The sequence below is a fragment of the Hyperolius riggenbachi genome, chromosome 6 (genome assembly GCF_040937935.1).
Source record: "Hyperolius riggenbachi isolate aHypRig1 chromosome 6, aHypRig1.pri, whole genome shotgun sequence".
Classification (NCBI taxonomy): domain Eukaryota; kingdom Metazoa; phylum Chordata; class Amphibia; order Anura; family Hyperoliidae; genus Hyperolius; species Hyperolius riggenbachi.
In genome coordinates this window covers 154726087-154753390 of record NC_090651.1, presented here as the reverse complement: position 1 = coordinate 154753390, position 27304 = coordinate 154726087, and the positions used below count along the sequence as shown (strand labels likewise).

The following is a 27304-nucleotide window of genomic DNA, read 5'->3' as shown; positions in this document are numbered from 1 at the left end:
GGAGCCTTGTGTTCGCGTCTGCGCATGCGTGGAGTGCGTACGTTGGTGCCAATCTGCTGTGGCCACAGTATAAAAGGCCAGTCTTCCCCTGTAACAGGTGCTGTTCGTTCTGACAGCTAGTGTGGTTCCTGGTGACGCTCTGCCTGCTGACCAGCCCTGCTTCTATTACTGTTACTCCTGATCTCGACCCGGCCTGCCTGACTACTCCTGTTCTGCTCCCCTTGATACTTACCACTTGCCTGATACTGGACTCTGCTATTGCCTGCCGCCTGCCCTGACTCGGATTGTACACTGGACTCTGCTATTGCCTGCCGCCTGCCCTGACTCGGATTGTACACTGGACTCTGCTATTGCCTGCCGCCTGCCCTGACTCGGTTAGTTCCGGAGTCTGTCTCCTAAAAACTCCACAGTGAGGTGTCACCGTTCTCTCAACCACCAGCTGGGATTATCCCAGCAGTGACCTGGTGAACACTAAGCAGTGCAGCCTAGCATTCCCTTCGGGAGGTGTTAGTGAAGACCCGTGGGCGCTTAGACTCCACTGCTGGGCAACATCTCTTCCTTCGGTAGAAGGGTCAACGGTGTCTGAAGACCTAACATCAGATTCCAGAGGGTGGTTGTCAGACATGCCTGGGTTCAGAAACTGGAAGGTCATCAAAGTGCAAAAAAAAAAAAATAGTAGGGAAAAAGTCTAAGTCTAGGACTGTATGATAGGCCTCAAGACAGGGTTTGAGGGAAAGTCCTGGCTTGAAGGGACACTTTGTGCAGTGGTACCGTGCATCTTTTCGTATTCAGTGTTTCCAGCAAATTTTGCATCGTTTTTGTGGGTACCTTGTTGAATTTTATCGTCAGAAGCATGTGAATTTGTGGCAGGTTGGCCAGATTCAAATTCCAGGGAAGTGATAATCTCCTCTTGAAATATAAGTTATGTGCCCGTATTGCCTACTCCTGTATAGATGGCAAATGCATTGTGTAGGGACACCTTTAGGGCATTAGGTACTCTGAAACTGTTTTGTACCAGGTCTTTTTCGTATGATCTATACTGTAAGGGACAAGCATTTGGTCAGCCGGGTTGACTGACTGCCCCATGTATTGTTGCGATGCCAACAGGTTTCACCACCACCTCTCTTGCCGACCTCACAGTTCTTGTTGCCTCTGAGTAAATTGTGGATACAATCAGGACATTTCTTTTATCCTTGTATTTAAGGGCAAGGAGTTCATCACTGCAGTGACTCTATGACTCCCCGTTTTGCAATGGCTTGTCCACAGGCTGCAGTCTCAGCAGTAAATAACATTTTTTAAAGGGGATACTGTAATAAAAATTGTTCACAAATAAGAGGCAAACTTGGTGCAGCAATGGGTTGTTCAAATCAATAACTATTTACTCACTTGCACTCGTATAAGGTGGGCATCCGGCAGACTGGAGGAGGCTGTCTTTCCCTTCATACACTTTAAATTAAAAAGTATCTCACCCCATATCTTCTGCCTCTTTTGTTGGGGATAATTTTGTTTTATCCATGGCCTCCCATGGAAGTGGTACCAGGACTCGTCAACTGCTGTCTGACACTTTTTTTGCAGCTCTTAACCTTTCAGGCGGTAAGCCCGAGCTGAGCTCGGGCTATGCCGCTGGAAGGCACCGCTCAAGCCCTGCTGGGCCGATTTGCATATTTTTTTTTTTTGCTACTTGCTAGCACTTTGCTAGCTGCGTGTGCAATACGATCACTGCCGCTCCCCACCGATCTGCTGCTATCCGTTGCGCCGCAGCCGCCCCCCCCCCCAGACCCCGTGCGCTGCCTGGCCAATCAGTGCCAGGCAGCGCTGAGGGGTGGATCGGAGTCCCCTTTGACGTCACGATGTCGAGCACGTCAGTGACATCATCCCGCCCATCGCCATAGCGACAGGGGAAGCCCTCCAGGAGATCCCATTCTCTGGGGGGCTATCATGTAGCGAGACCTTGTCTCGCTACATGATATAAAAAAAAAAAATAAAAAAAAACGGCTGTGCTGCCCCCTGGCGGATCTTAATAAACCGCCAGGAGGGTTAAAACATCAGTACAGCAGCACTTTAACCACTTGCCGACCGCCCACAGCCGATGGGAGGCGGCAAAGTGGACGCCGAAAGGACCGCAATACGCCCAAGGGCGTTGCGTCCTTTCGGCATGCCGGGGGAGCGATCACGTCATTGATGATGCGCGCTTCCCCGGCAACTGGCTCCGCCCACCCGCAACGACAACCCGCCGGCCGTTCGGAAGCGCCGGTGGGTTGTTAACCCCGCAATTGCCGCTACAAAGTGTATAATACACTTTGTAATGTATACAAAGTGTATTGTACAGGCTGCCTCCTGCCCTGGTGGTCCCAGTGTCCGAGGAACCACCAGGGCAGGCTGCAGCCACCCTAGTCTGCACCTAAACACACTGATCTGCCCCCCCGCCCCCTGATCGCCCACAGCACCCCTCAGACCCCCCCTGCCCACCCCCCAGACCCCTGTTTGCACCCCATCAACCCCTAATAACCCGTCAATCACTCCCTGTCACTATCTGTCAACGCTATTTTTTTTTAAATTACCTAAACTGCCCCCTGGGGACTCCTGATCACCCCCCACCCCTCAGATTCTCCCCAGACCCCTCCCAGACCCCCCCCCCATGTGCTGTATGCATCTATACCCCCTGATAACTTGTCAATCACCTGTCAATCACCCGTCAATCACCCATCAATCACCCCCTGTCACTGCCACCCATCAATCAGCCCCTAACCTGCCCCTTGCGGGCAATCTGATCACCCACCCACACCATTAGATCGCCCGCAAACCCGCCGTCAAATCACCTCCCAAGTGTATTGTTTACATCTGTTCTCTTCTCTAAACACCCACTAATTACCCGTCAATCACCCATCAATCACCCCCTATCACCACCTGTCACTGTTACCTATCAGATCTATCAGATCAGACCCTAATCTGCCCCTTGCGAGCACCCAATCACCCGCCCACACGCTCAGATTGCCCTCAGACCCCCCCTTATCAATTTGCCAGTGCATTAATTACATCTGTTCTTCCCTGTAATAACCCACTGATCACCTGTCAATCACCTGCCAATCACCTATCACCCATCAATCACCCCCTGTCACTGCCACCCATCAATCAGCCCCTAACCTGCCCCTTGTGGGCAATCTGATCACCCACCCACATCTGTTCTCTTCTCTAAACACCCACTAATTACCCATCAATCACCCCCTATCACCACCTGTCACTGTTACCTATCAGATCAGACCCTAATCTTCCCCTTGCGGGCACCCAATCAACCGCCCACATGCTCAGATTGCCCTCAGACCCCCCCTTATCAATTTGCCAGTGCATTATTTACATCTGTTCTTCCCTGTAATAACCCACTGATCACCTGTCAATCACCTGTCAATCACCTATCAATCATTCATCAATCAACTCCTGTCACTGCCACCCATCAATCACCCCCTGTCACTGCCACCCATCAATCAGCCCCTAACCTGTCCCTTGCGGGCAATCTGATCACCCACCCACACCATCCGATCGCCTGCAGACCCGCCGTCAGATCACCTCCCAAGTGCATTGCATCTGTTCTCTCCTCTAAACACCCACAAATTACCCATCAATCACCCCCTGTCACCACCTGTCACTGCTACCCATCATATTAGACCCCTATGTGCCCCTAGGGCACCCAATCACCCGCCCACACCCTCAGACCCCAGCCCTGATCACCTCGCCAGTGCATTGCTTGCATCTATTCCCCCCACTAATCACACCTTGAGACACCCATCAATCACCTCCTGTCACCACCTGTCACCCCCTAGCACACCTACCCATCAGATCAGGCCTTCATTTGCCCCGTGTGGGCTCCTGATCACTCGGTCAAACCCTCAGATCCCCCTCAGACCCCCTTCCGATCACCTCCCCAGTGCATTGATTGCATCTATTCATTTTGAGGCATTTGTTTTCTAGACTATTCCTCACGGTTTAGGGCCCCTAAAATGCCAGGGCAGTATAGGAACCCCACAAGTGACCCCATTTTAGAAAGAAGACACCCAAAGGTATTCCGTTGGAAATAAAAAATAAAATCTTCTATGAACTCACCATACTCCTAACGGAATACCTTGGGGTGTCTTTTTTCTAAAATGGGGTCATTTGTGGGGTTCCTATACTGCCCTGGCATTTTAGGGGCCCTAAACCATGAGGAGTAGTCTTGAAACCAAATGTCGCAAAATGACCTGTGAAATCCTAAAGGGTACTCATTGGACTTTGGGCCCCTTAGCGCAGTTAGGGTGCAAAAAAGTGCCACACATGTGGTATTTCCGTACTCGGGAGAAGTAGAATAATGTGTTTTGGGGTGTATTTTTACACATACCCATGCTGAGTGGGAGAAATATCTCTGTAAATGGACAATTGTGTGTAAAAAAAAATCAAAAAAATGTCATTTACAGAGATATTTCTCCCACCCAGCATGGGTATATGTAAAAATACACCCAAAAACACATTATACTACTTCTCCTGAGTACGGCAATACCACATGTGTGGCACTTTTTTGCAGCCTAACTGTGCTAAGGGGCCCAAAGTCCAATGAGCACCTTTAGGCTTTACAGGGGTGCTTACAATTTAGCACCCCCCAAAATTCCAGGACAGTAAACACACCCCACAAATGACCCCATTTTGAAAAGTAGACCCTTCAAGGTATTCAGAGAGGAGAATAGTGAGTCCGTGGCAGATTTCATTTTGTTTTGTCGCAAGTTAGAAGAAATGGAAACTTTTTTCCATTTTTTTTTGTCACAAAGTGTCATTTTCTGCTAACTTGTGACAAAAAAATAAAATCTTCTATGAACTCACCATGCCTCTCAGTGAATACTTTGGGATTTCTTCTTTCCAAAATGGGGTCATTTGGGGGGTATTTATACTATCCTGGAATTTTAGCACCTCATGAAACATGACAGGTGGTCAGAAAAGTCAGTGATTCTTCAGAATGGGAAAATTCACTTTTTGCACCATAGTTTGTAAATGCTATAACTTTTACCCAATCCAATAAATATAAACACCCACGAATTAACCATCAATCACCCCCTGTCACCACCTGTCACTGCTACCCATCATATTAGACCCCTATGTGCCCCTAGGGCACCCAATCACCCGCCCACACCCTCAGACCCCAGCCCTGATCACCTCGCCAGTGCATTGCTTGCATCTATTCCCCCCACTAATCACACCTTGAGACACCTTGAGAAAAAAGACACCCCAAGGTATTCCGCTAGGAGTATGGTGAGTTCATAGAAGAATTTATTTTTTGTCACAAGTAAGCGGAAATTGATTTTAATTGTTTTTTTTTTCACAAAGTGTCATTTTCCGCTAACTTGTGACAAAAAATAAAATCTTCTATGAACTCACCATACTTCCAACGGAATACCTTTGGGTGTCTTCTTTCTAAAATGGGGTCACTTGTGGGGTTCCTATACTGCCCTGGCATTTTAGGGGCCCTAAACCGTGAGGAGTAGTCTAGAAAACAAATGCCTCAAAATGAATAGATGCAATCAATGCACTGGGGAGGTGAATGTTTTTTTTTTTTTTTAATCAAAGACATGTAGCAGAATAACTCAAATGTATAGGAAATTTTACTCTATTTGAAAAATGTCAGCACAGAAAGTTAGTCATTTTTTTGACAAAATTCATGTGTTTTTTGATGAATATAATAAAAACTAAAACTCACAGCAGCAATCAAATTGCACCAAAAGAAAGCTGTATTAGTGACAAGAAAAGGAGGTAAAATTCATTTAGGTGGTAGGTTGTATGACCGAGCAATAAACCATGAAAGCTGCAGTGGTCTGAATGGAGAAAAAGGCTCTGGTCCGTAAGGGGTAGAAAGACTGTGGTCCTCAAGTGGTTAAAGTGTCCATCTTTCTTATCTTAAAAAGTTGGGAGGTAGGCACTAACACTCAAAATATGTATTTTATGTCACTTTTAGATTCTTCATGTGAACAACCACCGGGAATTAAAAATGGACAATTAAAAGACCAGAAAAAGCTTAAATACAAGACAGGTGAAAAAGCATCCTATGTCTGTAATCAGGGTTATTCTATGAGTAAGTCAGGTGCAGAGGTCACCTGTGAAAACAAAGAATGGACATCACCACCAGAATGCCGAAGTATGTGTGTTTTGATTTCTCACAATATATCTTGTTTAAGATTACATAATTATTTTGTACAGCTATAGTAAACTATTTAACTATGTGCAATACATTATGACAAGATAACATGGTTTATTTGATTTGTTTCAACAACGTACACCACAGGCTGTATTAAGGCCTCTACAAACAGTTAACTAAAATGCCTGATTGTTGTCTGATTTTGGTCTGTTGGACGACAACCAGGCTTGTATAATGTAGGCAAACTACTAGGGCCGGATTTGCACTTTTCTCCACCCAAGGCCCACTGTCACCAACAGTCTCCTCGGCAGTATTTTTTTCCCTCACTGCCTAGCAACACTCTAAATTTAATATAAACCACAAAATGTACTAACTAGTAAGTTCACTTAATCACTTACAGCTATTTTCTCCCCTGTCAGAGTGTGAAACAAATAAAGTAGTCCATCCAGGCCCAGCATTCACCACACACCAGATCAGACACCCTGCAGGCTGTTTGCAGCAGAAAATTTTTATTTCAGGGAGAGGGAAGGGGGTCTCGATCTGTGCTGGGCCCTAGAGTTCTGGTCTGTTCATCAGCCGCAGAGGCGCCGCAAGACTTCTCCATCCCCATCCACTTCAGACTCCTGGAGGTGTAGCTAAGGTTTTAGGCACCCCAGCTTTTGCACGTGGCTTTGATGTGTGTGTGATGCTGGCTGGCAGCAGAACGCAAACTTAGTAGTGTATCGGAGGGTGGAGGAGGCAGGGAACATCGCCAATCAGAGTTCCAAGACATCTGGTGCACAAAAGTGGGACTTTAAAATTACACATCATAATTGTAATGCAAACTTTCGGATAAAAATTGTAATTAATGTTGTATGTAATTGTTATTATTTATAATTTCGCACAATTTTTCGCATCATTTTGTGCCGATTTTAGTGGTTAATAGCAAAGCCTCCATACATGCTATTAGTACCAAAAGTGCTACATATTTTAAGGAGAAAAGACAAAAACAGTTTTCAAAAAGACCTTGTAGTTTTTGAGAAAAACTATTTTAAAAATTCAAAGAAAAATGGTTTTTAACCCTTTCTGGTCCAGCACCCTCTGCCCCCTTAAAGTGAACCTAAAGCCGATAAAAAAAAATGAGATTAACTCACCTGGGGCCTCCCTCAGCCCCCTGCAGCCGATCGGTGCCCTCGCAGCTCCGCTCCGATGTCCCAGGACCCGCCGGTGAGCACTTCCGGTTTCGCCGTCACCGGCCGACAGGCATGGGAACGCGAGTGATTGTTCGCGTTCCCAGCCTGTATATCACCCCCTATGCTGCTATTGCGGCCAGAGGCCGCAATAGCAGCATAGGGGGCGATATACAGGCTGGGAACGCGAACAATCACTCGCGTTCCCATGCCTGTCGGCCGGTGACGGCGAGTGACGGCGAAACCGGAAGTGCTCGCCGGCGGGTCCTGGGACATCGGAGCGGAGCTGCGAGGGCACCGATCGGCTGCAGGGGGCTGAGGGAGGCCCCAGGTGAGTTAATCTCATTTTTTTTATCGGCTTTAGGTTCACTTTAAGGACCAGAGGGTGCTGGTCCAGCAAACCGCTGCTTCCCGACGAATCGCCGCAAGTTACCGTCGCTCCCGCCGTACACGCACACACACACAACCAGGAAAACTAACCAACAGGAGACCACAGCACACACACAACCAGGCAAACTAACCACCAGCAGACCACAACACACACACAGCCAGGCAAACTAACCACCAGGAGACCACAACACACACACACTTAGCCAGGCAAACTAAGCCCCAGGAGACCACAACACAGACACACACACAGAGGCAAACTAACCCCCAGGAGACCACAACACACACACACACAGCCAGGTAAACTAACCACTAGGAGGCCACAACACATGCACAACCAGGCAAACTAACCACCAGGAGACCACAACACACACACAACCACGCAAACTAACCACTCGGAGACCACAAGACATACACACACAGCCAGGCAAACAACCACTAGGAGACCACAACACACACGCAACCAGGCAAACTAACCACCAGGAGACAACACACACACACACACTGGCAAACTAACCCCCAGGAAACCACAACACACACACAACCACAACATACACACACACACACACACACACACACACACACACACACACACACACACACACACACACACGACCAGGCAAACTAACCCCCAGGAGACCACAACACACACACACAGCCAGGCAAACTAACCACCAGGAGACCAACACACACACACAGCCAGGCAAACTAACCGCCAGGAGACCAAGATACACACACACACACAGCCAGGCAAACTAACCACTAGGAGACCACAACACACATACAACCAGATAAACTAGGCTGCTGCTGTGCCTGTTGCTGCTGAGTCCTCTTCCCCTTCCACCAAGTTGACCCAGTGGGACTTGAAGGACAGGTACCGGCTTGTCTGTACCAGCTGCTCCAAGAGTCCATGGTCAGTGATCGGAGTGATCGAGCACATGGGTTACTTTCTGGACCACAAACTGGTGCAGTGCTGCGATTGCCATCCAGGAGAAATAGTGGGGTGGCTGGGGATACGCCACTCTGGGATCCTATACTGCAGGAGCACTACACAAGGGAGTATGGCAGGAGCTGTGAGCACATGGCCCAGGCAAACAACCTGTTTATCTTCTGGATGCATCTGTTGCCGGGAGGCAGAACGTTAGTCACACCTGAAAATGTGTTGCTCAACAGGGTCTGCTGCTGCCCTGCACGAGGAGCTTAGGAGGACACTGAGGAGGCAATTGAGGACTGGCTGTTCTCACCAGCCACAATTTCTGGGCAGCTCTGAAGGGCGCACTGGAGGTAGCAGTGCGTTTCTGTGCTCCTGCTGCTGCTGGATGAGCAGGAGGGCAGGATGCTGCTGCTGAAGGCGGCTAAGTGATTCTCCTGCTCTAACCACCAGCCTCCTTCAGCCTTTCAAACTCTTTGTGCTCCCTATGGCGGTAGCTCTTCAAGTGAGTCTGGAGGCCTAAGCTTCGAGAGTTTACAACCTCTGCTGAGAATGGCTTTGCAGGAGTTGCAAACTGCAAACCCCTCAAGGGTAGACAGGTGGAAGAAGTTCTAGATGGGGTAAATGAACATTCCCTTACAGCTTGAAGGGGGTGCGGGTCTCTCTCTGATTGGGGGATGGCTGGTGGTTGTGGCAGTGGCTGAAGCAGGTGGCTGTGGTTGCTGGCTTCTACACCCACTGCTGGCCCTACCCCTGGCTGCCATGCTGCACTGCCCTACCCTCTTACGCCTCCGCTCCTCTGCCAGTTCCTCCTCCCCTGAGCTGCCTTCGGAGAACTCAGGCACATATGCACGGTCTTGCAAATCGTTGGCATCTTCAAACAAGTCCTCCGACTCCACCACCTTTTCTGCCTGTATATACCCTGCCTCAGGCCCCTTTCACAGCCTCAAAATCTGGTTGTGCTTTGCCAAGTACAACATCCTCCTCTTCCAATTCAGCATCCTCCAAATCCTGTGCATCATGCCCCAGCATCTTCTAAACAGTGGCCATCAACAGCCTCCTGGATGCTGAGCTCAACCGCATTGGAGTTTCATCCAGGAAGGGCTGGGCTGCTGGGGTTGATGTCACGACAAAGGGGGTGTCATCTGCTGCTGCTGGGAGGAGTTGTTACAGCAGAAGTCTGTGTTGAATTGCTGCTCCACCATCAGCTCCACAACTACCTCCTCCTGCCTCTCCTGAATGGCCCGATGACCCTAAGTGCCAAAGATGGGCGCAAAGCACTGCTCCTATGCACTGCGTCTCTCATCTCCCTGGTTACGGTTACAACTCAGAATTATGGCTCGTAACCCGGAATTACAGGCTGGATTTGAATGCAATTACAAAATTGCAATTATTGTCGTTCACAGATGACGATTCTGATGCCGTAATTGCTCAAATTGGCCTGTAATTATGAGATAACTGTAAGTCTGAGATTGTGGTGAGCATCACTAGTGGTCGTTTACACAACCTGTATGTTGGAGAATGCATGGAAAATGCATTTTTCATCAAAAATGAGACTTTATGGGGGTGATATTTGTTTTTAGTAAATACTTTATTTTCTAAACACAAGGAAAAAAATGGAAAAAAAAACACTGTTTTTCCAATTTCTACCACTACAGTTTTGAAATAAACAATGCTACTGCAGAAAAAAGCAATACAATATTTGTGCCTATTTGCAAAAATAAAATAACATACATGTTTAGGGCTGGTTCAGACGGACGTCTGCGTGGCGTCGCGTCTGGGGGCGTTGCGGCGGCTGCGCGGTCAGGCTTTCAGTAGCCTTCGGTCGTGTTCCGATGCGTCACGTTTTTTTCTTCCCCTAGGGGAACATCAGCCGTCGCGGTTGGCCGCCCCCTGGAAGCTACATGTTGCTTCCAGGGGCAGCTCGAATGCTCGCGAAAATCGGGACACGAACGCCGCGTTCGTGTAAAAGCGTGCAAAAGCTCGGTGTAAACGCTCCCATTCACTTGAATGGGAGCGTTTACCGCGACGTTCCGAACGCTTGCGGTAAACGCTCCGCAAGCGTCCGTGTGAACCAGCCCTTAAAGAGACACTGAAGCAAAAAAAAAATTAAAATTATGATATAATGATTTGTATGTGTGGTACAGCTAAGAAATAAACATTAGGATCAGAGACAAAAGTCTAATTGTTTCCAGTACAGGAAGAGTTAAGAAACTCCAGTTGTTATCTCTATGCAAAAAAGCCATTAAGCTCTACGACTTTCAAAGTCACGGAGAAGGCTGTCTTCTGAAGTTTATTATCTCAGCTGTCAGTGAAGAATTTTCTTTTTCTCCTGCCAGAGGACAGGTCAATAGTTCACAAGACTACTCTGAAAAAATCACTTAGAATGCTGAGTAGTGTGTAAACTGCACATATTAGAGAATTATGCAATGTTAGAAAAAAACACTATATAACTGAAAAATAAAATATGAGAATATTTTCTTTGCTACTAATCTTCTAGTAATTATCCGTACTACTGTAATGGCAGCTGCGGCGAGTGGCACCGCCGCTGCAGCTGCCTTCATGTCGCCAACGGAGGTGGTCTGGGGGACGTCGGCTGCAGCGAACGCTTCCGCCGCTGTAGCCGTCTCTGTGCCTCTGCCCGTCTTCTAGGCATGTAGGACGCCGAGGACAGGGCTTTCTTCCGCTCACAGGGTCGCTGTCTTGCGCGGGCGCGCGCACAGACAGGACCTTTATTGGGAGAGGCGAGGCGTCAGCTGATCTGCTGGTCGGCTGACGTCAGAGGAGCCCCACGGCGCCCAGGATTGGCTGATCCAGGAGGGGCGTGCCAGTGGGGTCTCCTCTGCTTCTTAAGCTTTCGGGCTTCATTCACTGGTTGTCTGTTGTCGTGAATACTTGCGTGTTAGAGCTCAGACCTTAGGTTAGTTCCCTGGTGTTGATGCTAAGGATTTCACACAAAGACTAGGATTTCTACCTTGAGATTATTTGTTTAGACTAGTTCCCTGGTGTTGATGCGAAGGATTTCACACCAAGACTAGGTTATTGGTACTGTATTGATCTCCTGTGTATGACTCTTAGCGATTTCTCTGACTCTGATCCTGCTTTCCGATCCTGTACTTTCGCTTATCTGCCTACCTGTTGCTGAACCTCTGCCTGATTACCGATTACTCTCTTGTCTCACGATCCTGTACTGATACTTACCTCTTTGTTGCCGAACCTTGCCTGCCTGACCATTCTACTCACCAGTGGGCCCTCGCCACTGGTGAGGTGTTCTACGCCAGCTCCGCTGGTGAAGCAGTTCTGCTAGGCCATAGTTCAGCCTTAATTACCTGCTCGTTAGGTAACCTGTCATTGCAGTATTACTGTGTCTCGCAGGCTGCAGTACAGTCTGACTCACCCGCCCCCCGGGTGTTCAGCCTCTTCAGTATTGTTCCTCCAGCTTGCTGGAGGTTGTACGTTAGTGCACGGTCAGTGTACTGTTTATACCTCACCAGCCCCTCTGATGAGGTTTCATTGTACCATTAAAGTTACGGTTGCACCAAATCACTACACACTCTGCTCCTTGTCTGCTATACTAGTATTATTGGTGATTCTGCAGATCACACATAATCGGGTATAGCGTCTGCATTATTGGTGATTCTGAAGATCACCACATAATCAGACATCTGAGCTACGACACCCAACCGTTACAACTACACAACCAATTCATTATATCTTTTTTTTTTTTTGCTTCAGTGTCTCTTTAAAAAGTTGAATTCCTAAGGTAACCAATTATGTATTTGCTTTTAAATTCAGTCACTTTATTTTCTTTTTACAAGTTCTTTATTTTGGTTTAGAATATGAACTAAAAACATTGTATTTCTTTTGATTCAGTTTGTCACTAAAAATAATTCACATGCCATAGCCCACAACAATAGAACACCCTATTCTAGAACTTATCATGATTAAAATGCTATCACATATCTCCATTGATAACTACCTGGACATTTAGCAGGCTTTTTACTCTGAAGTTTGCATGTGGCTTGCTACAGGCCAATTTTTGAGTCATTCTTTGTTTGTCATATCCCCAGAAGAGGGCTCCAGCGACTTTCTCTCTCCCCCACTAGCCCCGTGGACTTCTCCCTCCCCCCGCTAGCACCATAAACCTTTTCCCTCTCCACAATAGTTCCAGCGATCTTATCCCTCCTCCCACTAGCACCAGCGACCTCCTCCCTCCCCGCACTAGCTCCAGTGATGTCCCCCTTCCCCTCACTAGCCCCAGTGATCTTCTCCCTGTGCCCACTAGCCCCCCGGCTTTCTCCTTCCACCCACTAGCACAAGTGATCTTCTCCAACCCCCCACTAGCTCCTGTGATCTTCTCCCTCCCCTTACTAGCACCAGTGACATTCTTCTTTCCTCACTAGCCCCTTGACCTTCTCTCTCCCCCTCCCCAAGGACCAGCAATTTTCTTCTTCCTTTCACACACTAGCACCAGTGACCTCTCTTCCCCCTCCCGAGCCCCAGTGATCCTCTTTCTCCCCCCACTAGCTCCAGTGACCTTCTCCCCTTCCTTAGTCCTAGTGACCTTCTTCCTCCACCCACTTGCCCTGTGGCCCTCTCCCTCCCCTTGCTAGCACCAATGACCTTATCCTTTCCCCACTAGCCCTGTGACCTTCTCCCTCCCCCCACTAGCACCAGCAACCTTCTCCTTCCATTCACTAGCCCCATGACCTTTTGCCTGCCCCCACTAGTTTCAGTGACCGTCTCCCTCTCACTAGCACTAGCAACCTTCTCCCTCCCCCAATTAGCCCAATGGCCTTCTCCCTCCCCCCACTAGCCCCAGCAACCTTCTCCTCCCCCCACTAGCCCCTTGACCTTCTTCCTCCCCCCACTAGCACCAGCAACCTTCTCCCTCCCTCCACTATCACAAGTGACCTTCTCCCTCCCCCACTAGTGCCGCAACCTTCTCCAGCAGCTGCAGCCAATAATGTATGCTGTATTTCTTATGTAGGATAATGCTGCATTTCATATGTGGGTAACGCCTACTGTTTCTCATGTGGGGCAATGACTGCTGCATTTATTATGTTATGATTGTAATTGTATTTTGAGGTTATTGTTCCAGCATTTGCCATTTGCCATTTTTGGGGCTCATGATTATTAAATGGTAGGCTAATGCATGAGCCCAAAGAAACAGTGACTAAAAATGTGTATTTTTGTTGGCCACTTTATCACGTATGTCTTGCTAGCACTGAGTTGGCCCCCTTTTTTCCTTCTGAACTGCCTTAATTCTTACTCAGACAAATTTGGTTCGTATTGACATGATGGCATCATGCATGTGAAGAGAGGTCTTGCACGTGCACCACTGCACAGCCCTCTTTACAAATATGTAATCTGCCTGAAATGCAGCAAAAAAAAAAAAAAAAAAAACACTTTCTCCACTCTGGACCTTTCTCCACATGCTGAAATCTTCTGAACTGCTTTACCGAGTACATAGTCATGTCAGTGACTGTCCTCAGAAGAGCTCACAATCTAATTCTACCAAAGTCATAGGCCTTGATTCACAAAAGAGTGCTAACTGTTAGCACGGCCGTTTTCGCGTGAATTTTCACATTGCGCGATCACGAATTTTCGCATGAAACGATATCGTTTTCATGCGCAAACGCACATTCTTGCGCGAAAACGATAACATTTGTGATCACTGGATAGAGTGGTCGTACAGGCAATGTCGGTAACAGGTCGGTCAGGCAGCGGTACAATATCGTCAGGCAAATTCGTAGTCAATAAACAGGCCGAGGTCGGTAACAGATCAGATGAGTAAAGGTACAGAATCAGAAGGCTTAAATCAGAGTGGAGGTCGGGCCGAGGTCGGCAGCAGATCAGATTGGCAAGGTACAGAATCGAGAGGCAGAAAGAGCAATCAAAGGTTCAAGCAAAGAGTCATACACATAAATACATATACAATGATATGTTTTTTCTAAGCTAAGTGTGAATCCCCGGGGTCCTGCCGGATCAAGCACACACGGAACTGACTAAGGTCTGAGAGCTTTCACTGCAAAGTTTCAGCAACAGCAGACAAGAGAGAGGGGCGGGGAGAGGCAGAGATCCACGCAGATTGATGGAGTAGAGTCAGAGCTACTGCTCAAAGCTCCGCCTCTACGTGGAAGCGATCCCCGAATCTTCCCCAGGGGATACGGGGGGATTAACTGAGATTTCAGCCGCTGGGATGCGGCGTTTCAGAGGGGGCATTCATGCCTAACAATATTGTAAAATAAAAACTGTGTTTTCTGGAGACTTCAGAGTCTCTTTAAAACACTTTGGGCTTGATTCACAAAAGAGTGCTAACTGTTAGCATGGCCGTTTTTGTGCGAATTTTGATGTTTTCGTGCAATCGTGACTTTTTGTGTGCAATTAAACGGTTTTGCGCGCAACGCGAATTTTAAAATTTGCGTTTGCACGCGAAAACGTTTCATTGTGCACGGAAATTCGTGACAACGTGAAAATTCACTTGAAAACGGCCGTGCTAACAGTTAGCACTCTTTTGTGAATCAAGCCCTTTGTGTGTAAGCAGCATCAAAAAGCCTTCCTGAGCTGAGTGCAAATTACATTTGTCCAATTCACTGCTGACTAGCAAGACATCAATCTGGAATTGGCTCTGAAAGAAGTTGAAAACTGGGCTTCATCCTAAGAATACAGTCTCCAAACCTTTGTACTTGAAACACCAGTATTTGCACCTGTCTAACTTCAAAAAAAGATGCTATCTGTGCTTCCCCACACAGCTGTTTCTACAAGGATGATAGTTGAGCTCAGAGTAACCCTAACATTCATATTTTGCATAATTCATGGTATTCAGGGCACTGTGAGCATGCTTGCTAACCAAACCATTTGGTCAGGAATTAGTTTTGCTAGTCTGACACCCTCTAAGACAGGGGTCTCAAACTCGCGGCCCGCGGGCCATTTGCGGCCCTCGGTACAATATTTTGTGGCCCGCGCCAGCAAAAGACACTGAAGCAAACTATTTTTGCCTATTTTACCTTATAGTTCGCTTCAGTGCTCTCAAGTAATCTGCCTCATCCCTGCTGCTAAACGAGGGGTGCAGAGCCCCCAAATCCCCCGGGCAAACATCCACGATGTTTGTGGATTTGCTGCGCTGAGGGGCAGAGCTTCCAGCTGTAGCTCTGCCCCTCCTGATGTCAGTTGCCGCACGGATCGCCGCCTCTCCCCGCCCCTCTCTGTGAAGGAAGTGAGAGGTGCAGGCAGAGGCGGCGATCCACTGCGATTGATGTCAGGAGGGGCAGAGCTGAAGCTGAAAGCTCTGCCCCTTCCAGGAAATGCCGGCGGATTGCCCCTGGGGGATTTGGGGGCTCTGCAGCTTTTTGTGAAATCCCTTATGCGGCCAAGCCTCATCCTGACTTTGCCTCCTGCGGCCCCCAGGTAAATTGAGTTTGAGACCCCTGCTCTAAGAGGTTTTCAGGCACATTGCACATACAGCCACTGTGAAATGAAAATTCTCAGTAATGCTTTAGGGTATAATGCTCATGTTTCATGTGTGTAAATTCATAATGCCTTATTCAATGCAAATGTACAATCCATATATTGATAGAACCTACGTGCACTGAGAAATCGGCCTAAAAGATATTCTGCTAGATCTCTTCCTGCCTGAAAGGAGGTTGGAGTTTTCCCTTCCTGCAAGGAGGACATCAGCTTTAATACCCACCCCTCCCATCAGGATGAGCCCTTTAAGAGATCTGGTGCAACAGATCTCTATTGTTCTTAGTCCATCATCCCTTTCAGGGCCAGCACTACAATGCAGGCAAGGGGGGCAATTGCCCCGGGCCTGAGTCCATAGGGGCATCCCAAGCAAGTTGATTTGGTCAGCGGCAGGTATGCAGCATGTGTTGTGTGGGTGACCCAATGCTGTGTGCCAGAGATGAGACCACTTGCCTTTCAACATCACGGTACAGTTTGGGTATCACCTTTTTAGAAAAATAATTGCGGCCTGGTATCTTCACTGCGGTGTCCCAATCGCCACAAATTTTTGGAAGGCCTCCGAGTCCACCAGCTAACAGTTCCGCCAAGCCAGCTGTCAGAAGCCGGGCAAGGGGGTGACTGGCAGACATTGGCTCAAAGATTTCCTTAACGGACACCTGGCTGCTGTGGGCAGAGGAGCAGGAACGGCTACCCCCACACATCCAAGGAAGGCAGCAGGCACGGCACGCAAGTCCCGAAGCAGGGAGGTAGTGACAAAAAATAACAATACAGGAGGACTCTTTCAAGGCCCTGCTGTATGATGATGAGACAATCTCAACAGAGAATCTGTTATGGAGGGCAAACCTGCCATCCATTCAAGTGAAAGGTATGCACTAGTATACAGTGGGTTGCAAAAGTATTCTGCCCCCTTGAAGTTTTCCACATTTTGTCACATTACTGCCACAAACATGCATCAATTTTATTGGAATTCCACGTGAAAGACCAATACAAAGTGGTGTACATGTGAGAAGTGGATCAAAATCATACATCATTCCAAACATTTTTTACAAATAAATAACTGCAAAGTGGGGTGTGCGTAATTATTCGGCCCCCTGAGTCAATACTTTGTAGAACCACCTTTTGCTGCAATTACAGCTGCCAGTCTTTTAGGGTATGTCTCTACCAGCTTTGCACATCTAGAGACTGAAATCCTTGCCCATTCTTCTTTGCAAAACAGCTCCAGCTCAGTCAGATTAGATGGACAGCGTTTGTGAACAGCAGTTTTCAGATCTTGCCACAGATTCTCGATTGGATTTAAATCTGGACTTTAACTGGGCCATTCTAACACATGGATATGTTTTGTTTTAAACCATTCCATTGTTGCCCTGGCTTTATGTTTAGGGTCATTGTCCTGCTGGAAGGTGAACCTCCGCCCCAGTCTCAAGTCTTTTGCAGTCTCCAAGAGGTTTTCTTCCAAGTTTGCCCTGTATTTGGCTCCATCCATCTTTCCATCAACTCTGACCAGCTTCCCTGTCCCTGCTGAAGAGATGCACCCCCCGAGCATGATGCTGCCACCACCATATTTGACAGTGGGGATGGTGTGTTCAGAGTGATGTGCAGTGTTAGTTTTCTGCCACACATAGCGTTTTGCATTTTGGCCAAAAAGTTCCATTTTGGTCTCATCTGACCAGAGCACCTTCTTCCACATGGTTGCTGTGTCCCCCACATGGCTTGTGGCAAACTGCAAACGGGACTTCTTATGCTTTCTGTTAACAATGCCTTTCTTCTTGCCACTCTTCCATAAAGGCCAACTTTGTACAGTGCATGACTAATAGTTGTCCTATGGACAGAGTCTCCCACCTGAGCTGTAGATCTCTGCAGCTCGTCCAGAGTCACCATGGGCCTCTTGACTGCATTTCTGATCAGCGCTCTCCTTGTTCGGCCTGTGAGTTTAGGTGGATGGCCTTGTCTTGGTAGGTGTACAGTTGTGGCATACTGCTTCCATTTCTGAATGATCGCTTGAACAGTGGTCCGTGGGATGTTCAAGGCTTTGGAAATCTTTTTGTAGCCTAAGCCTGCTTTAAATGTCTCAATAACGTGATCCCTGACCTGTCTTGTGTGTTCTTTGGACTTCACGGTGTTGTTGCTCCCAATATTCTCTTAGACAACCTCTGAGGCCCTCACAGAGCAGCTGTATTTGTACTGACATTAGATTACACACAGGTGCACTCTATTTATTCATTAGCACTCATCAGGTAATGTCTATAGGCAACTGACTGCACTCAGATCAAAGGGGGCCAAATAATTATGCACACACCACTTTGCAGTTATTTATTTGTAAAAAATGTTTGGAATCATGTATGATTTTCGTTTCACTTCCTATGTGTACACCACTTTGTGTTGGTCTTTCATGTGGAAATCCAATAAAATTGATTCATGTTTGTGGCAGTAATATGACAAAATGTGGAAAACTTTAAGGGGGCCGAATACTTTTGTAACCCACTGTATAAAACAGCATGCGGTCACACAGATGCAGTGAAAGGTATGCACAAACTGGTATATAAAACAGTGTGCGGTCACACAGATGCAGTGAAAGGTATGCCGTGACTGCTATACAAAACAGCGTGTGGTCACACAGATGCAGTGAAAGTTATACACTGACTGCTGGTTTATAAAACAGCGTGTGCGGTCACACAGGTGCAGTGAAAGGTATGCATGGACTGGTATATAAAACAGTGTCTGGTCACACAGGTGCAGTGAAAGGTATGCACAGACTGGTGTATATAAAACAGCGTGCGGTCACACAGGTGCAATGAAATGTATGCACGGACTGGTATATAAAAAAGCATGCAGTCACATAGGTGCAGTGAACGGTATGCACAGACTGGTATATAAAACAGCGTGTGGTCACACAGATGCAGTGAAAGGTATGCAGTGACTGCTGGTATATAAAACAGCGTGCGGTCAAACAGATGCAGTGAAAGGTATGCATGGACTGGTATATAAAACAGCGTGCGGTCGCACAGGTGCAGTGAAAAGGTATGCACAGACTGGTATATAAAACTGTGCGGTCACACAGGTGCAGTGAAAGGTATGCACGGACTGGTATATAAAACAGCGTGCGGTCGCACAGGTGCAGTGAAAAGCAATGCACGGAATGGTATATAAAACAGCGTACAGCAGTCACACTAAGCACTGAATTGCTGGGCCTGGCACAGTATAGCAATTAGCAAGGGCAAGCTGTGACAAACAGGGTCAGTGGGCCACACACACACACACAAAAACACATCACAAGAACATTAGCTCTCAAAAGAGCTGTTTTGGGGTGCTTTTCACCAACAAATATCAGCTAGGAGCAAGCTAACAGACCTCCTAGACCTCCTAACTATCGCTTTCCCTATCTCTCCAATGTCTTTCCCTTCTCTCACTAATACTGCAGCACACAGAATGAGAACATGGCTGATGCTGCTGCCTTTTATAAGGTTAGGGGGGGGGGGGGGGTCTAGGAGGGAGTGCAGCCTAATTGGCTGCCATGTGTCTGCTGACTGTGATGTAGAGGGTCAAAGTTTAGCCCAATGATGTAGTATAGGGGGCGGGTCAAACTCGCATAAAGTTGGTGTTCAATCGTGAACCAGCGATGTTCATATGCAAATTGTTCAGGCCATCTCTAGCGCTCAGCTGTAGGGTTGCAGCAGAGAGACATCCAGCAGCAGCACAGCAGATGCCGTTGGGTCCTTGGGCCACCATGTGGCCATTCAGGAGAGGCAGGCAGAGGCAGTGGTGAAGATGATGGTGGAGGAGCAGCCTATTACTTGTTCCCACTGCAGGGATGCTCATCTGGATTTCAGATATCCAGGTAATCCGGATATCCGACCATTTTTACGCTATCCGGCCGGATTCAGATTCCAGATAGTTGGGTTCAAATCTGGATAACTATCTGCGGATAGTTTGACACATGACCCGGATATCCACGGATTTCTACTACATATCTGAATCCGATTACTATCTCCACCATCTCTCTCTCTTCTCTCTCTCTTCTCTCTCTCTTCTCTCTCTCTTCTCTCTCTCTTCTCTCTCTCTTCTCTCTCTCTTCTCTCTCTCTTCTCTCTTCTTCCAGGGATTTGTAGGCTGTCAAAAGCAAGCTCACATACATTGGCCAGGAATCGAACCCAGGTCAACTGCTTGGAAGGCAGCAATGTTTACCACTATACCACCAACACTACATGCTGAAGCCAGCCTAGCATGTACCATTGTCATATACCCAAGAGAAAAATGAGCTTGCTTATTTGCCTGATTTGCTAGATGAAAGCAGTGGGACACATGGTGATACTGCTTACAGGCTTCAATTCAAGACTTCAGAAAGATCACGTGCCCCCCTGGATGATGCTGGTGTAATGCACACAGCAAAGGACAGCAATTTGAAGTCTGGAAGATTCCAGGGCAAGGGTGGGAAGGATGAAAAGCTAGGTGGCCATGCAACCCTTCCTGCTAACCTAAAGCTTACTTGTGTCTTACAACACATTGGTTTAAGACTTTACCAAATCCAATGCTCCAATATGGGGAAGCTTCGCTGTTTGTTTTTTTTGTTTTTTTTTAAGTGTGGTGTCACAGTTCACTCATCTCTTCAACTATAAGAAAGGCCCAGGAGTAGTCTTAGCTACAGTAATATCTATGTTACAGCAGGGCCCTTATTACACTTTCTCTTACAGGGCTATGGAAACCGTTTTGCCCATGCGATAAAGCGAGGTGCAAAAATGAAATCATGCCTAGCAGAGGATGGTTTTGATCCATTGACCTCTGGGTTATGGGCCCAGCACACTTCTGTTGCACCACTCTGCTTACATTTGTATACAATCTTCAAGTTTAAAGGGGAACTGAAGAGAGAGGTATATGGAGGCTGTCCTGTTTATTTCCTTTTAATCAATACCAGTTGCCTGGCAGCCCTGCTGGTCTATTTCTCTGCAGTAGTATCTGATTAAAACCAGAAACAAGCATGCAGCTAGTCTTGTCAGATCAGACTTATAAGTCTGAACCACTGAAACACCTGATCTGCTGCATGCTTGTTCAGGGGCTATGGCTAATAGTATTAGAGGCAGAGGATCAGCAGGGCTGCCAGGCAACTGGTATTGTCTAAAAGGAAATAAACATGACAGCCTCCATATACCTCTCTCTTCAGTTCCCCTTTAAGAAGGGTACATTAGTTGAAATAGTTACACTACTATCTATGTTACAACAAGGCCCTTATTACACTTTCTCTTAAGGGGCTATGGCTGCCGAGCATCCCATGTGGTAAAGCAAGGTGTAAAAAACAGAGTACACCTAGCAGAGGATGGTTTCAATCCATCAACCTCTGGGTTGTGAGCCCAGTACGCTTCCGCTGCGCCACTCTGCTGCCACACAGTGGATGCTTTGTTGTAGGAAAAAGTGGAGTTAAACTTCTTGGAGCAGACTTACTTCCTCCCTCCAAAAAACACACATACATCCCCATAAAATCATTTAGCAGCACGCCCCTGCCACACCCCTGGCCACGCCCTCACCACGCCTCTAGTCACGCATACCATAAAGATTTTATAAGAAACATATGTTGTTTTATAATTCAAACCACACTGGTCCTTTCTATCTTGGTTCAGGAGGGTAAGGGTGCCCGTGGGTGGGGAGGAGGGTAAGGGTGCCTGTGGGTGGGAAGGAGGGTGAGGATGGCCGTGGGTGGGAAGGAGGGTAAGGGTGCCCGTGGGTGGGGAGGAGGGTGAGGATGGCCGTTGGTGGGGAGGAGGGTGAGCATGGCCGTGTGTGGGGAGGAGGATGAGGGTGGCCGTGGCTGGGGAGGAGGATGAGGTTGCTCGTGGGTGGTGAGGAGGATGAGGGTGCCCGTGGCTGGGGAGGAGGATGAGGGTGCCCGTGGGTGGGGAGGAGGGTGAGGATGACAGACCGTGGGTGGGTAGGAGGGTAAGGGTGCCCGTGGGTGGTGAGGAGGGTAAGTGTGCCCATGGGTGGTGAGGAGGGTAAGGGTGCCCGTGGGTGATGAGGATGGCTGTGGGTGGGGAGGAGGGTAAGGGTGGCCGTGGGTGGTGAGGATGGCCGTGGGTGGGGAGGAGAGTAAGGGTGCCCGTGGGTGGTGAGGATGGCCATGGGTGGGGAGGAGGGTAAGGGTGCCCGTGGGTGGTGAGGAGAGTGAGGATGGCTGTGGGTGGGGAGGAGGGTGAGGATGGCAGTGGGTGGTGAGGAGGGTGAGGGTGCCCGTGGGTGGTAAGGAGGGTGAGGATAGCCGTGGGTGGTGAGGAGGTGAGAATAGCCGTGGGTGGTGAGGAGGGTAAGGATGGGTGCCACTGTAAAAAAAAAATGATCGAGGTGCCAGCCGCAGGTAAGTGGGATGCGGGACGCGTGCATCCCATTACTACCCCCCTCCCTCCCTTGGTATCTGGCCCCTGTGTGTCCCCCGTTAGCAAAGTGCGGAGCGGGCTGTCATTACCTGCATCCATGCGTACCGATGTGACGTCACAGGAAGCAGAATGAAGCCGGTCATCGGTACGCATGGACACAGGTAATGACAGCTCGCTCCGCACTCTGCTAACGGGGGGGGGGGGGGGGGGGGGGGGGCACACAGGGGCCAGATTCCAAGGGAGGGAGGGAGGTAGTAATGGGATGCACACGAACAACTCCAATACACTACTGTCTGCTTGACATATAAACTTTATTCAAATACTGTATAAACAACATACCCTTAACCCATTAAAAAGAGCAGTACTGCGGTGTTATGCCTAAGCTATCCACAGCCGGCTGTGTCACATTCACCGATCTCCACTACATATAGTCACCCATTCACATACACTGGTCATTATACTCCCGGGAGTTTTTGTGAGAAGTCTGCCAGCAGCAAGCTTATCTCAATTGGCTCCAGGTATGTCCCTTGTTATTCATGCAGGGGCTGTATGCGGAATGTTAGTGCAGCAGTGTCCCATAAGCAGCAGGTATATGCCCCATGGATAAGTTCATGCAGCGTTAGTGGTGAATACACAACAGACGCATCAAGTACATGCAGCTTTGTATGGGTTGCCACTGAGGGCTCTCACCACCTCCTGCGCATTGTCCCACTTCTCTTGGGTCTGATGTATAGTCCTCTTTTGTGCGCTCTGCGTCCTGTTCTGTCCACTCTGCGTTCATAAGCGTCCATATGCCGGCATGTCCGCACTGTGGGGATCTCTTCCTGCTAGCACAAACTCACACCGCTCGAGACCCGGATGTGACGTCACCGCTCTGCTCTCCGCATTACTAGTATCGGCCGCCCACCAGCCTTCGTCAGATGATAGTGGGCGGTTGTTCAGCCTCCTGTTCAGCCCCCTTCCTTCCCCAGTGATAAGCCCAGTAGTTATTGCAGTGACCCCCATTCTTCTATTGATATTAATATCTTTTGATAATTGATATAATTTAGATAGTGGGTGTATGAGGAGTGTCTGTTGCTTGCATGAAGTTGGCAATAAGATTGGAGAAATGTAGTCTAAGTAATTGCTAGCTATGTTCTCAGTCCTTAGAAGAGCATCAATGTGTCGTATTATGGGACACACACAAGTATTTCCACATTGTGTTATAGCTAACAGACGTATACATCATATAACAGACAGTGTAGAATGAGAGGGTCTCTGTGATAACGTGAGGAGGACCCCTTTATCCCTGGCCATCCTATTTATGTGGAGGACAACATTGCTTAAATAATACTACTGAGAAAACTGTAATGGAATCAGGACATAGCACTTTAATAAGAACGTACATATGGGGAGGAGTATGAAAATTAGTGAACGTTGCTGGGATGTAAAAAATGGGAGGCTGAACAACCGCCCACTATCATCTGACGAAGGCTGGTGGGCGGCCGATACTAGTGATGCGGAGAGCAGTGCGGTGACGTCACATCCGGGTCTCGAGCGGTGTGAGTTTGTGCTAGCAGGAAGAGATCCCCACAGTGCGGACATGCCGGCATATGGACGCTTATGAACGCAGAGTGGACAGAACAGGACGCAGAGCGCACAAAAGAGGACTATACATCAGACCCAAGCGAAGTGGGACAATGCGCAGGAGGTGGTGAGAGCCCTCAGTGGCAACCCATACAAAGCTGCATGTACTTGATGCGTCTGCTGTGTATCCACCACTAACGCTGCATGAACTTATCCATGGGGCATATACCTGCTGCTTATGGGACACTGCTGCACTAACATTCCGCATACAGCCCCCGCATGAATAACAAGGGACATACCTGGAGCCAATTGAGATAAGCTTGCTGCTGGCAGACTTCTCACAAAAACTCCCGGGAGTATAATGACCGGCTGTGGATAGCTTAGGCATAACACCGCAGTACTGCTCTTTTTAATGGGTTAAGGGTATGTTGTTTATACAGTATTTGAATAAAGTTTATATGTCAAGCAGACAGTAGTGTATTGGAGTTGTTCGTGTGGATATAGTATCACTACTGGCTCCCCTATCAGGGTAGACATCAGTTCACAAGTTCAGGCGCAGGATATTATTGGATAGCATAGTAATGGGATACACGCGTCCCGCATCCCACTTACCCATGGCTGGCGCCTCGATCATTTTTTTTTTTACCCTCACTGCCCACTGCCGCCCGGGACTTGGGGGGCTCATACCGTGATAGCGGGAGAGCCCCCCAAAATCTTGACAGTCCCGACGAAAACAGGACGGTTGGGCCCTCTGTGTGCGCACAGTCTCTGTGGCACAATTGGTTAGCACGTTCGGCTGTTAACTGAAAGTTTGGTGGTTCAAGCGCACCCAGGGACTGCCTTGCCTTTTGTGTTCAACAGTTGTGTGAAGAGAACCCCAGATAGCCATGTAGAATCATCTCTCTTTCTCTCTCTGGGCTTAAACCACCAACCTTTCAGTTAACAGCCGAACACGCTAACTGATTGCACCACAGGGACTGTGCACACAGTTGTTGCTAAACGATTTTATGTGGATGCATATGTGTCTTGTGGAGAGAGGAAAAAAGTCTGCTCCAAGAAGTTTAACGCCACTTTAAACAAAACCTGTATATATCAAATTTCTACATATATTTCTATGATCCTTTCATGATGACAAAGGCCAAGAAAGAAGTAGGCAAAGGAGTGCCCATTTTTCCGCACGGCTGAGCGGTCTCACTCACTTTTTCCTACAATGAAGTATCTGCTGTATGGCAGCAGAGTGGCACAGCGGAAGCGTGCTGAGCCCATAACCCAGAGGTTGATGGATCGAAACCATCCTCTGCTAGGTGTACTTTGGTTTTTACACCTTGCTTTACCACATGGGCCAATCGGCGGCCATAGCCCCTTAAAGGGGAACTGAAGAGAGAGGTATATGGAGGCTGTCATGTTTATTTCCTTTTAATCAATACCAGTTACCTGGCGGCCCTGCTGGTCTATTTCTCTGCAGTAGTATCTGATTAAAACCAGAAACAAGCATGCAGCTAGTCTTGTCAGATCAGACTTATAAGTCTGAACCACTGAAACACCTGATCTGCTGCATGCTTGTTCAGGGGCTATGGCTAATAGTATTAGAGGCAGAGGATCAGCAGGGCTGCCAGGCAACTGGTATTGTCTAAAAGGAAATAAACATGACAGCCTCCATATACCTCTCTCTTCAGTTTCCCTTTAAGAGAAAGTGTAATAAGGGCCTTGCTGTAACATAGTAGTGTAACTATTTCAACTAATGTACCCTTCTTAAACTTGAAGATTGTATTCAAATGTAAGCAGACTGCAGAGTGGCGCAGTGAAAGTGTGCTGGGCCTATAACCCAGAGGTTGATGGATCGAAACCATACTCTGCTAGGCATGATTTCATTTTTGCACCTCACTTTATCGCATGGGCGAAACGGTTTCCATAGCCCTGTAAGAGAAAGTGTAATAAGGGCCCTGTTGTAACATACCCCACTGTAGATATTACGGTAGCTAAAACTACACCTGGGCCTTTCTTATAGTTGAAGAGATGAGTGAACTTTGACACCACACTTAAAAAAAAAACAGCAAACAGCAAATCTTCCCCATATTGGAGCATTGGATTTGGTAAAGTCTCAAACCAATGTGTTGTAAGACACAAGGAAGCTTTAGGTTAGCAGGAAGGGTTGCATGGCCACCTAGCTTTTCATCCTTCCCACCCTTGCCCTGGAATCTTCCAGACTTCAAATTGCTGTCCTTTGCTGTGTGCATTACACCAGCATCATCCAGGGGGGCACATGATCTTTCTGAAGTCTTGAATTGAAGCCTGTAAGCAGTATCACCATGTGTCCCACTGCTTTCATCTAGCAAATTAGGCAAATAAGCAAGCTCATTTTTCTCTTGGGTATATGACAATGGTACATGCTAGGCTGGCTTCAGCATGTAATGTTGGTAGTATAGTGGTTAGCATAGCTGCCTTCCAAGCAGTTGACCTGGGTTCGATTCCTGGCTGATGTATGTGAGCTTGTTTTTGACAGCCTACAAATCCCTGGAAGATGAGAGAGAGAGAAAGAGTGTGAGTGGTGGTGGTTATTTTTAGCTTCCAAAACGGTTTGGAAGCCTTTTAAAGGGCACTTCCGTTTTTTCTATCCAGATATCCAAATAGGTAATAATGCGTCCGGATATCCGCGTTCACGTGGATATCTAAAAGGCCGGATTCGGGTATCCGAACCGGATCCGGATATCTGGGTATCCGGATCCGGATCAATTCGGATTTAAAAAAGTACTATCCGAGCAATCCTCTGCTGTGAACAGCACTCCCAGCAGCAGCAGCAAAGAACGCCCCCCGCTTGCTGTGACATCCACCCCAGCAGCCAGTGGTCAGCCCTCCCTGGACAAGAGCGTTATGCACCTTCAGTCCGGCTTCTGGGAGCGACTTGATGGCTGCCTTTTGAGGAAATCATGGGGCCTGATGTGGAGGAGAATGGGCTCAGCCAGCACAACCAGATTTTGAGGATGAGGAGGTGTCTGTATCTGGGGATATTGGGGTGGAAGAGGTGGGGGGGGGGGGGGGGTCAGGAGAATAGCTGTTTCCTGACAACGAGGATGATTGGCAGGACCATCCTTATGTGCCAGAGGTCTCTTAAGGCAGCTCTGAGGAGGATGAGGCACAGGAGCGTAGGCAATTGTGTAGCCACATGTCAGGCAGGGGCAGGTCCAGCAGTGGGCGTGGAAGCCAGGAGCCACAGCTCGCTGCTTCAGCCGGCACCGCCATCAGCAGCAGCACCATCACCACGCAACCACCAACC

At 48.1% G+C, this 27304-nt stretch overlaps 1 protein-coding gene and 1 non-coding gene across 2 annotated transcripts in view; one reads left to right on the top strand and one right to left on the bottom strand.

Moving 5' to 3' along the window:
• Nucleotides 1–27304, top strand: part of LOC137521186 (coagulation factor XIII B chain-like) — a 555357-nt gene that overhangs the window by 212673 nt on the left and 315380 nt on the right. The window contains exon 5 of the mRNA XM_068240116.1: nt 5972–6151. Within this exon, the coding sequence (XP_068096217.1) occupies nt 5972–6151 (180 nt within the window). The remainder of the gene's footprint in view (nt 1–5971; nt 6152–27304) is intronic.
• On the bottom strand, nt 21405–21476 carry TRNAV-CAC (transfer RNA valine (anticodon CAC)). Its single transcript has one exon. It is a non-coding gene; the product is annotated as a tRNA-Val (tRNA).